The sequence below is a fragment of the Balearica regulorum genome, chromosome 7 (assembly GCF_011004875.1).
Source record: "Balearica regulorum gibbericeps isolate bBalReg1 chromosome 7, bBalReg1.pri, whole genome shotgun sequence".
Lineage (NCBI taxonomy): Eukaryota > Metazoa > Chordata > Aves > Gruiformes > Gruidae > Balearica > Balearica regulorum.
In genome coordinates this window covers 21729384-21742207 of record NC_046190.1, presented here as the reverse complement: position 1 = coordinate 21742207, position 12824 = coordinate 21729384, and the positions used below count along the sequence as shown (strand labels likewise).

The 12824-nt window shown below is 44.9% G+C and overlaps 1 protein-coding gene across 2 annotated transcripts in view; it reads left to right on the top strand.

The window, feature by feature from the left end:
* The first annotated feature begins 1706 nt into the window (after window positions 1-1706).
* Window positions 1707-12824, top strand: part of SEC31B (SEC31 homolog B, COPII component) — a 33396-nt gene continuing 22278 nt past the window's right edge. For both annotated transcript variants that reach the window (XM_075758391.1, XM_075758390.1), the window contains exons 1-8: window positions 1707-1826; window positions 5302-5390; window positions 6973-7096; window positions 7894-8089; window positions 9236-9331; window positions 10330-10470; window positions 10987-11129; window positions 11377-11476. In XM_075758391.1, the coding sequence (XP_075614506.1) occupies window positions 5312-5390; window positions 6973-7096; window positions 7894-8089; window positions 9236-9331; window positions 10330-10470; window positions 10987-11129; window positions 11377-11476 (879 nt within the window). In that variant the 5' untranslated portion in view covers window positions 1707-1826; window positions 5302-5311. The remainder of the gene's footprint in view (window positions 1827-5301; window positions 5391-6972; window positions 7097-7893; window positions 8090-9235; window positions 9332-10329; window positions 10471-10986; window positions 11130-11376; window positions 11477-12824) is intronic.

Sequence of the window (12824 nt, the reverse complement as noted above, 5' to 3'; positions counted from 1 at the left end):
GATGCTGACAGCAGAGCTGAGGAGAGCAGTGGTACGAAAAGGCTGATGAGCAAGTCCAGCTCTGGCCAGACCTGTTCTGCTGCGCATGGGCTTTGGTCCAAGAGCACAAATGCCAAGTTGCTCCTGTACGGTCTGAGCTCATCCACCAGGGTTGGAGTTATGTCTGACCTGTTTCTGCAAAACACTAGTCTAGGGCCTCCTATGGCGTTATCAGCAGTTATACAATTTTATTAAGCTCCTAGATTTTTCCAGCTCTACTCTTCCCTTAACATAAGGGTTTTTTCCCCCTTGTTACTGGAGGCAATGGTACCTTCAGTACTGATTTACAGTGAAAGTTTTCTCAGCTGCTCTGTGCTAGGGCTTAGACCCTGCTGCCTGGCTGCAGGAGTGGGTGATGACAGAAGGCTAAGGGCTTGGGCTCTCCTGGGTGCTTCCTGTAGGCTGGATGCTGTCAACACCCTGTCATGACTCATAGTTTTGTGCTTTAAGAGAAGCAAGTATTTGTAGATAGAGATTCATGATTTTTTCAATCTATAAAGATTTTTAACCCCAGATTCTAAAGGATAGCTAGCTTGATCTCTGCATAGGGATTTCTGTAAGGGTGTATGTTGAAGGGGATGATGTGATTGACTGTGAGGACATACAAATGTGTGTGTAAATACAACGAACTTCTTTGGAGGTGCTGAACGATCGGCATTCCTCCTGGCTTTTGCAAGCTGTCACCTTCTCTTCTAGTTACAGAGATGCTTAATTTTAAATTACAGATTATTATTTACCCCAGAAGGGTTTCTAAAGTATTTTTTGAGCTGTGGGGACCTTGAAACTGAATTCTGTTACAAAGTGTTATGCAGGGGAAAACACTCCTTAGGGATACTTGAGTAAGAATTACTGTTCCAGAGCAGTTATGTGACAGCACTATATACAATGTTGTGATAGTGGTAAGAGTCCAAGTAAAATGAAAAGGATGAGGGCAGTAATAGGAGCCTTACCTTGGTGTATGTAAAGGGAAAATGGGGGTTTTAGTGTAGGCAATTTTTCTCAAAACAGAGAGGTGAGGGAAGGAGATCTGGGTTCTGCTTTTTTTTTTTTTCTTTTTTTTTTTTTTTTTTTTTTTCCCCTCCTGGCAACTAAAATGCTTTTAGGAAAATATGTTCTGAAGCTGTGCACCCTTCACTTCTGCATGCCCTCTTGGGAAGGCTTAAATCTGTTGCTGAGGCAAAGCCCTTCTGGGAAAGGGTGACTTCAGAGGCAGCAGGCCCCAGCTCCCGCTATGGTCATTCTTGGCCTGCAGCATGAACCGTTTCAGAGTAGCGGATGGAGCAAATCCAAGTACTGTAAAACCAGAAAAGGTCCCCGAGAGCCTCTTGGCTTGGGAGCCCCGTGCTGAGCCCCGGCGGCTGCTGAGGCCCTCCCCGGTCGCGGTGCCGCAGCTGAGGAGGAGACATCCCGCTCCTGGTCAGGAGAGCTGAAAGCACACTCCCCACACGCTTTCGGGACGCACCCGGAGGGCGGTAGTGGCCAAATTCCCCAAGGGGACGGGCTCCCGCACCCTGGTCGGCGGTGATGGCTCCCGCCCTGCGCGGCGGCCCGGATGCCGCCAGCGGTAGCGGAGCGGTGACGGCTCCCGCCGCCCTCTGAAGCTGCTGTCTGCGCAGGCGTGGCGGGACGGGCGGCGCGCGCTCCCTCCGGCGCCGCGGGGGCGGGGTCACGGGCGGTGTTTCGCGGGCGGGCGCTTTTCGGCTCCTGGCGGCCACCGTCGTGAGGGCTCAGCCGTGGGAGCTGTTCGGGCTCGGGTCGGCGGCGCGGTGGGGACGGCCAGCGAGCCGGTAAGGGCCGCCGCCCGCCTCTCCTTCCCTCCTCCCGCTCCGCTCGGCCCGACGCGAGCGGCTGCTCCTGCTCCGGCCCTCGCGCCCCTCAGCCCTGGCTGCCGGGGGCAGGGACCCGGGAGCCGCCCCCCGGGCCGGCCCAGCCCCGACCGCGGCGCCCCTGCCCTGCCGCGCCCCGGGGCTGGGCCCCGCGACCCCATTTCCCCGCAACCCAGGCCTGCTTTGCTGCGCTGCCCTGCCCGTCCCGGTGTCGCTGCGAGCTCCGTCCCCAGGTCCCGTGGCTCCGTCCCTACCCTTCTGCCCCGGGAGCCTCGGAGCTTGCTTTCCCTTTGCCGGGGGGGGCGGCCTCTGGGCAGCGGCAGGCGGGGAGCGCCTGTGGGGAGCTAGGCTGGTTGACCTGGGCCGCGGGGAGGCCTCTGGCGAAGCCAAGGGCCTATTTTGTGACACCCGGTGGCCGAGGACAATGCTTGCTTTCTAGACCTTCCCTTTTTTTCACTATGGTACAGCATCATGCTGGTGTGTGGAGTGAGCTGACTAGATACCTGTATAGGCACTCCCATCTGGGCAGTGCTGTGCGCTTGGCAATAGCTTTTCAAAGTGCTCAGAGCACAAGAAGTTTCTTTATATACCATGGGAGCTGTCATGGAGGAATGTGCTGAGCCCTGCGTGGCAACAACCCCGCCTTGCAAACACCAATGATTAGCTGAGATTAGTGTCTCTGTGCCTTCTGCCCTCTGTAATCGGGGTTTATAATAAGCACTTATGAGAACAGCCTGGCTGTAAGGTGTTGGGGAGCTGTGAAAGGAGAGTGTCAGAGCAATGCAAAGGGAAGGAGAAGTACAAAGACTTTAAATCAATGCTGGGATGTGGAGACTTTAGGTCGGTTTGTCTTAACCATTGTGTCATGGCTGAGAGGCCTCTTTCAATTCTTAGGGTGGCTGCTTGTCACCTGGGTGACCTTGGACAAGTCTCTTCTGCCCAATTCTCACCTTTACCTAAGGGGGATCAGGCTATCAGCTCCTTTGTGTGCTGTGCTGGAAGTCCAGTATCAGCAGGAACTGTTCAATGCAGAATGGTTGGGTGCCCAGTTGCTGGAGGAGGATTGGGAAAGTCAGTAGGAGGGGATTTCTGGCTGACAGTATTTGGGTGGTGCAAGAGAGAGAAGGCCTCACTAGAGTGATACCAGGGATGATTATCAGGGCAGCTGTGAGGTTCAATTAGCTGATACAACAACCACAGTCTTTTAGGATGTATTCCAAGCCACAAGTATTTCAAGTTAATGTAGGTGAGGAATTTTTGCCTCTGTCAGCATTGTTTGCGTGGTCCGTCGTGATTTGAGAACACGTGCTTTTACTTTTCACTGTTTGGCTGTGTGCTCTCCATTTCCCGGTGGTGAGGAGCGCTCTGACCTGCCGAGTTTTGCTTTGCAGACACTGTTGCCTTTTAAGGGCACTGTGCAGGAAACCACGGCCGGGGGAGGCTGCGGGGAAACGCTGCTTCTGTCCTGTGACTCCCGCTGGGGCTGAGGTTCGCTAATACGTTAGGTCTGTAATCGGATGTCTGGAGGAGGAGGAGGTATTGTCATGATTAATTAATTAGAGGTCCTGAGAAAAGCGTGAGCTTTCTCAGAAGTCTTAGATGCTATACTGGGAGGTGACAGCAGGTGGCAATCTCTCCCCAATCATTCTCGTGTGGAAGAGTCTGATGCTTGTGAATTTTTCTCAGGCGGCCACAAGAGGTTGCTAAAGAAGGGCTTTTTCCTGCTCTAAGGATCTTTGAGTCCTGTCCTGGATACAGACGTGCACAGTGTATAGGAGGATCGCTTCTCTAAGACTCATATCCGGCTTTTTTTTCCTTCCAAACTCAGACCCCACTGATTTAAGGAGGAGGTGCTGCTGCATCCCTGCAGAACCTCAGCTGCGGTGGAGCAGAACTGATAGGAGGTGCTTAAGAGATGGTGTGATACTCTGATTTTGGCTTCTTGGGCATCTCCTGTGGGCATTCTCAAGTCTATTGGCACTGCTGCTGCTTTGCCTTGAAGACCAGGGACACAGTGTACCTGTTCATTACCTGCGATCCAGCACCTCTACAGTTGTTCTGTTGATATTGAGCCACTCTAAAGAGTGAAGAAACCCTAAAAGAGTGTGGAGTTATTAGCCAGCAGGTCCAAGCCCAAGAAGCAATGCTGACCAGATTTCCCTTTGTGTGGGCCTCAGAAGGCCGTAGCTTCATATAAGCCACAAGATGATGGAAGGCTTTTTCAGAACTGGTTTGGGTTTGTTTGGGGTTTTTTGGGATGGTGTGGCCTGACAGTGGGCTGGCCACAGCAAGCTACCTTTATGAACTCACACTGAGCTGGCAAGATGCAGAGTGTTTTGCTGCACTGCCTGCGGACAGTTTTACTTTATTTGGCATGATATCATCTGAGTGCATAGTTAGCAGCTCTGTTTAGCTAGAGTTAAAAGACTGTGCTGCAGCCAGGCTCGAAAGGTTTAGGAACTGCTCGTGAGAGTGACCCCGTGAGCCTGTGAATAGTATGTCCGCACATCACTGATGTTGCTGACGTGCCTAGAAGACCTGGGCATAGTCTGGGATGGAGAGGTGCTGGATGCTTTCTCCTCAGCAAGAACAGGATCGTACATGGAACAATAATTTGTATTTATATTCAGTTTTGCAACCTTCTGGCTGCCTGCTGTTGTTTGACTTTCAATTGTCCTGCTACATTATTGCCCAACTAATCTCTCTCCAGTGACATGGGGAAGTTGTGTTACCATTTCACAGGTGTCAGTTGATCTATGCAGAGTAAATAAAAAGAGTTTTCAGAGCTGAGATTGAAACCCAGTAGTTATTTCTGGATTGCTTCTTCTCACCTTCTGCCATTTACAAGCTCAAGCAGAAAGTCAAATGAATTCTTTCCTTTCACCTCTCAGAGGAACGAGAACAAAGTACATTAACTGAATTGGCGTTTGATAGCATTGCACTTTGTTTTCTGTTGCCACGTCACTTTTCTGCTTGGAATTTAGCCTGCCCTGAGATTCCTTCTGCTCCCTTTCTGCTTATGTATGTACTGACATCAGCTTGTTCAGAGAGAGCAACTACTGCTTTGCAAATACATTTGTTTAAATTAATTTCTGCAGCTGATTTAAACCAGCCTGGACTGAAGCCTTGAGTGTGTTGTTTAATTTAGATCCCTTTCATTTTACTGAATCTCTCCTATAATTGGGGTATATGAAGGAGAGAGCTGTATATGAAAGAAAATCTGGGATCAGACAGCTGGGATTGTTTGCAGGTTTTTTTCAGGAATTCTAAAATACCCTAATTCATTCCTGTGAAACTATTCACTACCTCGGGAAGTAACAAGTAACTTCTCTCTATTGAGAGCAAGTTGTTTGTAAGAGGGATATTTTGTTACTGTGTTATTATTTTAATGTTGACTTTATCAGCTATTCTAACCAATGTGTGAAATTTCTTCTAGAGCCTAGAAAATGAAGCTAAAGGAAATTGAGCGAACAGCTGTCCAGGCATGGAGTCCAGCAAACAACCACCCCATTTATCTAGCAACAGGTAAAGTTCTTTACAATTTGTCAAAATTAAAGTATGAGTCACAGATTTTATGTAGAGTTGCACTGGCTTTAACTTTCAACAATTCCCACCTTAATGATCTCTGGAAAAGCAATATACTGAAAACATTACAGCCTTTTTTTTTTTTTTTTTTTTCTTTTAAGTGAACTGTAGAGGATTATTTGCATGCCGAGCTTTGATACCTTAAAGGCCAGTGATTTTTTTCAAGGGGTGAATACATGGCTTTTTGGATGTAACTTCTAATTAAGTCTGTATGAACTTCAGCACCTGCTTGCTATAAAAATTAAAACAAAATAAGGTTACCTACTTGGTATGTCTGTGGGAGGGGAAAAAAAGTTCATTCTAATTATGTTCATTTGAGCTCCCTTTTACTTTGTTCATCTTCAGACGTTATCATATGGTTTGACAATCAAATAATAGAAATATCTTCTCCCTAAAGTTGCATGTTTCAGTTATCATTCAATTTTCAATATTTCTGCAAAACCTTAAATTTGCATTTTGTTGATATTATTCACTATTGTTATAATAATTTTATTTCCTGAAGCACAAAGTCAGCTTGTTCACTGAGTTGGCAGTGGGTGAGTTTAGTGTCTGTGTGGAACCAACAGCTTAGGTTGTCTACCCAACATGAGAAGTAGTCAGCTCTGTCTCTTGCCTGGGTTGGGCAGCACTGCCATATTGTTTTGCCTTTTTTTTTTTTTTTTTTTTCTTCCAGAGATGACTGTCAAAAGAAGGTAATGAAAGTTCATCTGTTGCCTTAAAAGTGAAATTCTTGGGGTAGATGGTCTATCTTGTGTTTCTCTAATAAGGACAGATTTTTGGTTGGACCAAAGGTCTTGGCTTCAGTCTGCTTTAGATCAGAAACTGCATAGTTTCATAATTTGTACTGCTTTTTAATAGTCTCTTGAGCACTTTCCATGCCATAGGCAGTTACAAAGCACCTCTGTGGTAACTGGGTGACTATTTGCCTGGCAGTGTCCCATTAGGCAACGTTAAATCTATTTTTAGCTTTTATCCTGTAAGCTAAGGAGAAGGAAGGAAGCCACCACTGTGTAACTGCTAGCTGTCTGTGGGTCATTGGAGAGTGTTCAGTTGGCTAAGGTTGAAGAACTTTTGCTGTAGACCAGGTTTAGAAGGGCTGGTCAAGACATATGGTCATGGTTGAGGAGCAGTATACAGAAGTGTTTGGGATCATACTTGTAGCAGGGTTTCGTGATGTGACTGCATTTGTAATTTAGATAAGGACTTAATATCAGAAGCTGTGGCTGCTTGGCAGAGGGTATATGAATTATATTTATTCCAAGAGAGAAAGGCATTTGCTCAACAGTAACCCTGGCGCCCAGAATTTCTTGAAGAGGTTCTAATTTCTTTCAAAATATTTTTCAGAATTGTTGGTTCCTCATTCTGAGGTATTCAAGCATGTCCTTTCCTTGAACAGGCACAAACAAGATTGTGTTGACTGTGAAGAATTTCCAACTTATGAAGATTTCCAATGCCCTGCTCTTTTTGTATCTTGTTCTCTTGAAAAAAGTGCCCACTTGTTTCACCTTTGTATTTCTGCTAGGAACATCTGCCCAACAACTGGATGCATCCTTCAGTACAAATGCCACCTTGGAAATATTTGAGGTTGACTTCAGGGATCCCTCTGTGGACATGAAGCAGAAAGGAACACTTCCTGCCTCAAACAGGTACTAGAGACTCATACTGACATGTCAATCAGTGGAACTGAAAAAGGCTTTTCTGGTACAAGAAAGGAGAGGACGACATCATATTTTGGGGGGTATAAAGTGATCTTTTGGATCAGTTGACCTCTGTCTTGAAGAATCGAATATTCTTGTTGACACAAATCTTGTTGGGTGTAAAAGTGCAGCAGTTGGACCATTGGAGAAGTCTGAAAGGACTTATGTAGTAGTCAGTCAGGAGAGTCATTCTATATCATGTGAATTTGCTGGGGCTGATGATTTGCAATAAAGAGACTAGAGGAAGAGCTTTTTAAGACAAGGTGATTTCTTATGCTCATCAACGTGGATGACATTAGCACCCAGTGTAAAACACAGCCTTGATTTGTAACTAGCAGCTTTTACAGTGAGTAAACATATTTTTCAAATAATAGCTCTAGAAAAGAAGGCATATAGTCCTGTAATCTAATTTTCTATGTAGTGTAGAGGTTAGAGGAGTTCACCCACCAAATCCCATATAAGGCCCTAAATGTTTTAAGGGGAGAAAAGGGGCGGGGCGGAAGGGGAAGAGATCGACTAGCTCTTCCTTTGTAAGTTCCCTTTAAAAGTCTTTGGAAGGAAGTTCACTTCTTTTTTTCCATGTAAGAGCCACGGTCATCTTCAAAGGGAAATGGTTATTTTAAGGTTCAGACTGATGGTTATGTTTGATAGGTTGGAACACAGAGGTGCTTTTTGGTAATGCAGAGGGTGTCTTGACTTCCACCAAATATTGTGGCCTATGCCAACTTTATCATCTTCTTTTTTAGGTTTCATAAGCTGATCTGGGGTAACTTTGGAAATGGGTCCCCAGAGTCCTCCGGAGTGATCATTGGTGGAGGGGATAATGGTGTACTGACAATGTACAGTGTGCACCGCATCTTGGCCTCAAAGAGTGAGCCTGTAATTGGGCAGACAGAGAAGCATTCAGGTCCTGTTCGAGCTCTTGACTTCAACCCTTTCCAGGTAGACAACATTGAGATACTTATAAGCAAATGAAAGTTAACCTCCATACTAAAAAAATTTTCCCCTTGTGTATAGAGATGTATAAACTGAAGGAACAGTTTTTAACCTGAAAGAGGCATGGTAGTTGTGACACAAGACTGATTTGGGGCTCATCTTTGCCACTGAATTCCCCTGTGACCTTGATCAAGTCTCTCACCTCTCTGTAAAAACTCATCTTGTAATATTGTTACATGTTAGACCATTATCCATTTGAAATCAGAACTTTTTTTTATTTGTTCAGTTGTTTTCTAATTCAGTGGGGCTCAGATCACACTTGAAGGGGCTGTAACATGAGTGAGCAGTGAACAGAACACAAGTTCTTGTGGTAGCACAAAAGCAAATTGAAAGATGTCTGCAGACCCTTGTGGGAAGCCTGGGTCTTCTCAGAAGAAATGTCCTTGGTGCTGGGATGCAGGGCAAGATGCCAGGATGCTGGCCAGTGACAGCGGCTTCCAGGCCTGTGGCAGAGTTTCATGATGAGTAACACCAGTCACCTGCACATGTAGCTTGCTAGACAAATTTTAGAGGTCTGTGCCATGGTACAGCTGAAGGCACAGAGGCCAGAAATGTGCTTGGTTTATAATCCAGTTAGTATCTTTTTGCTTACCTGTGGCTGTGAAATGCAGCTGTTATCTGCCTTTGGAAGCTTTTGGATTTTTTGCTTACATTTATTACATTTATTCAGCATGGGGAAGAGAAGGCTCTGGGAAGACCTTATAGCACCTTCCATTACCTAGAGGGGGTCTACAAGAAAGCCAGAGGGCATGTAGTGATAGGACAAGGGGTAACGAATGGCCTTAAGCTGAAGGAGGGTAGATTTAGTTTAGATATGAGGAAGAAGTTCTTCACTGTGAGGATGGTGAGGCACTGGAACAGGCTGCCCAGAGAAGCTGTGGATGCCCTGTCCCTGGAAGTGTTCAAGGCCAGGTTGGATGGGGCTTCGGGCAACCTGGTCTAGTCGAGAGTGTCCCTGCCCATGGCAGGGGGGCTGTAACAGGATGATCTTTAAGGTCCCTTCCAACCCAAACCCTTCTATGATTCTGTGATTTTTAAGAAATCCATCCTCTTTCCCTGTGAAACTCAGCTGAGCTTTTCTTTTTTATGCAGAGTAACCTCTTAGCTTCTGGAGCCAATGATTCTGAAATTTTCATCTGGGACTTGAATAACTTCAGTGTGCCTATGACTCCAGGGGCTAAATCACAGGTAAATGAGTTTTCCTCTGCACGATACTGCTGCGGTTTTATATCTCAGTAGGCAAGGCAAAAAGATGTGAGTGTGTGGGAATGACCTTGATGTCTGTCAGGAGAAAGATGAATTGTAACTGATCAACTTCATTCTGGGGAAGTGGAAAGAGTGTTACAGAGGAGGGCAGGTAGGCTGGTGAGCTCTGGAAGGATGCACTTTGCATGGATGGGTAAGCTCTTTGGTGATTTGAATCAAGTAACTGACCAGTTTATCTTGTGATCCAGCTGGGGCACGTGTGGTGGATTAAGAAGGCTTCTTATTGGACCTTCTCTGAGGAATGAATTTACTTCAGGCTTCAGCTGAAGCTTTTCATATCTCATGAAAGTAATATCCCTAGCAGAGTTGGTGAGCCATTTAACATATCTTGGCTATTACTCCCAGATAATGTTTCCTGAGTTTGAAGAGGAAGAAGCTTCTGATGCTGATTACGTTATTCAGGGCAATCAACTGAAAGGGAAAAAAAATCGTAGTAAACTTGCATACAAGCAGGCCGAGTTTTATCTCCAATAAGCCTCCCATTTGTTTCCTTGCCTATCTCCTGCATTGCGGTAGATACAGTAACAGCAATTACCCTTGCATGCTTCATCATTTTCCATCTCATTGCACTCCTGAAATGTTGCATAAGGTCATCTTTCTGTTTAAGTTCATTGCAGGAGTTAGGGTAGAAGTTCTGAGAACTGATTTATGACTCATTTGGCCAATGCAGAGTCCAAATGCTCCCAAAATGCAAAGGTGCTTTTCCAGGTGAGGTTCCCCCACAGCATTTGACTGTCCACTCTACATTCTGAGTAAAGGACTTTCCATGCTCCCTAGTCCTTCTGGTCAGTGCTGCTATTTCCAGTTAGTTAATCAGTGATTGAAGAGAGGAGTCTGTATAAAACCCTAGCTTTAGATTAGTGATTAGTGTTTTCTCAACATGGGAATAATGGATGTGTGGCCTTTTCCTATCTTGGCAGCCTCATGAAGACATCAGTGTGGTGTCCTGGAATCGGCAAGTGCAGCATATCCTGTCCTCTGCTCACCCCAGTGGCAAGGCTGTGGTTTGGGACCTCAGGAAGAATGAGCCTATCATCAAAGTCAGTGACCACAGCAACAGAGTGAGTGAAGGAAAGACACTGATTCTGACTAGCTTGCAACACATCACGTGTGACTGCAAAGCAGTGGTGCATGCTCTTTGAGATCAAGTGTTTTCATTGTGGGAACTGTTGGGGCTGGTTCTCTTGGAGCTGTAGTATCGAAGCACCTCTTTTTTTTTTTTTTTTTTTTTCTCTAATGAAATGGAGAAACAAGACCTCTAGCTGTTCCTAAAATTAGGACACCCTCACATTCAATTTCTATGTTCACAGCTCATTTATGAGAAACCTCCTGCATTTTAATTGCAGCTGTCTTCCTAGATGAACTTTGAACTAGTCCTTCAACTTCTGTATGGTTAGTAGGTTTTTTTGCTCTGTAGAGAAGGTAGAAATACTTGCTTCCCACAGCAAGACATTGCTGGACTTGCTTTATGTAAAGCATTCAAGGCAGTTAAGTGCAGAATGATGTGGCTCTGGGCCATTTGTGCTATTGCCAGTTTGCTTTACTGAATTTTCAGCTTATGCTATTTTTGTCCCTAGATGCATTGCTCAGGAATGGCCTGGCATCCAGAAGTTGCAACCCAGCTAGTTCTTTCCTCTGAGGATGACCGCTTGCCAGTGATCCAAATATGGGACTTACGTTTTGCTACCTCTCCTTTGAGCCAGCTGGAAGGGCACACGAGGTGAGGGCCTGCTTGTTGTGTTGCTTTTTCAAGGATCTCCACCTTTAAAAGGCAGACATCTGGGAGACTGGACTTAGGAGAACTATGATTTTTTTTGCCAGGCCTGCTTTGTTTCATAGATGAATCTGATTGAAGGTAGAGATGACAACAATTTCTGAGATTAAGCAGCATTTCTGCTTTCTTGGTGACAGGGTCGGAGAGTGGACGGGGTATAAAATATGACTGGTTTCTTTCTGATCTATTTTAGGGGAGTTCTCTCTGTCTCTTGGTGCCAGGCTGACCCTGAACTGCTGTTGAGTAGCGCCAAAGACAACCGGATCTTGTGCTGGAACCCAAGTATGGGAGAGGTACATAACCACAGCTATAAGTACGCATGGTCTGCTTTATACAGAGTTGTGTGCTATGCTATATGTGTGTCCCATTTCTGTATCGCTGTGGAGTGCCAATGTAATTTCCTCCAGTATGTCTTCTGTACTATTCCTGTCTGGAGTGAATGAAAGTGTTGTCCATATCCAGACTGAAAACAACGGAGGCAGAGATTTTCTCTGATATATCTGTGTCCAGAGATCATAGAGGGAAGAAAGCTTTAACTAAAACTTACTTTCAGCTAATTATGATTACTTCTGCTATGTTTACACATGTAGTGTTCTCTGTGTCCATTTCTTGTTTCTTTGTTCTCCTAGGGTAGTAAGTTTTTTTGGAGGGGGAAATTGAAGGAGAATGAGGAGCAGTTATTAGGGTCATTGAGAAGGGAACAATGTAATTAAATGTGTGTAAACTTTAGTACAGTGCTTGTATGTGTTTATCTAGTCAAGTATCTCAAAATTACCATCTTTGAAATATTTTGGCATCACCTGAATTAAAACAGGTCTGTGCAAAAAAAACTCCTACTCATTCCTACTTGTGCACACCTACTCATTCAATGCTAAATTTCTGGATAAAACTGAATTTTGAACTTTGAACAAAATTCATGTAGTTGATCTTAATCATATCATGGGGAAAGGACTCTAACAATACTGAACAAAGTCCAGCTGGGAGCCTCAGGCTGGATTCATTTCACGGGACAATTTCACGTAGCTGACCACCTTTGCCTTGGAGATATGGAAAAAAATTAATCCATTTTCATAAAATGCATGAAATGCTGCTATTGTGGTTTCATGGGATTTGATGCTTACTCTGTACAGATGTCTAGTGGTTAGAAGAGAATCAGACTCTGAAATGTTCCTAAAGTCTACTTTTTACTAAAGTATTTTCACTGTATTTTAACAGCAAAAAAAAAAAAAAAAAAATTTGCAGCTGGCTCATCTTTATGCATGCTGCTGTAGATTTGCAGAGTCCAAATTCAGCTTAGGCATTTATGCACAAACTGTTGTTAGGGGGCTGTTCTTGACTTGATACCAATGAACAGAAAATTTTCAGGTGATACAAAAACTGGGACGGTGTTCAATAGTAAGGACAGTACAGTTATACAGAATGGCTGATCTGGTGAGTTTAGGGGAAGGGTTGGTTTCTTTGTTTTTGGGGGATATTTGAGGGGTTTTTTTGGTCCTTTTTTGGTGTTTGGGTTTTGTTTGTTTTTTAATTTAGCAATCCAGATTTTAATATAAGAAAATACAAGTTTTTGTACCTGGGAACAGAAAGCACAGATCATGTTCCCACAGAGAAGGAAGCTGTGATTCTCTGTGCTTTGTGCCT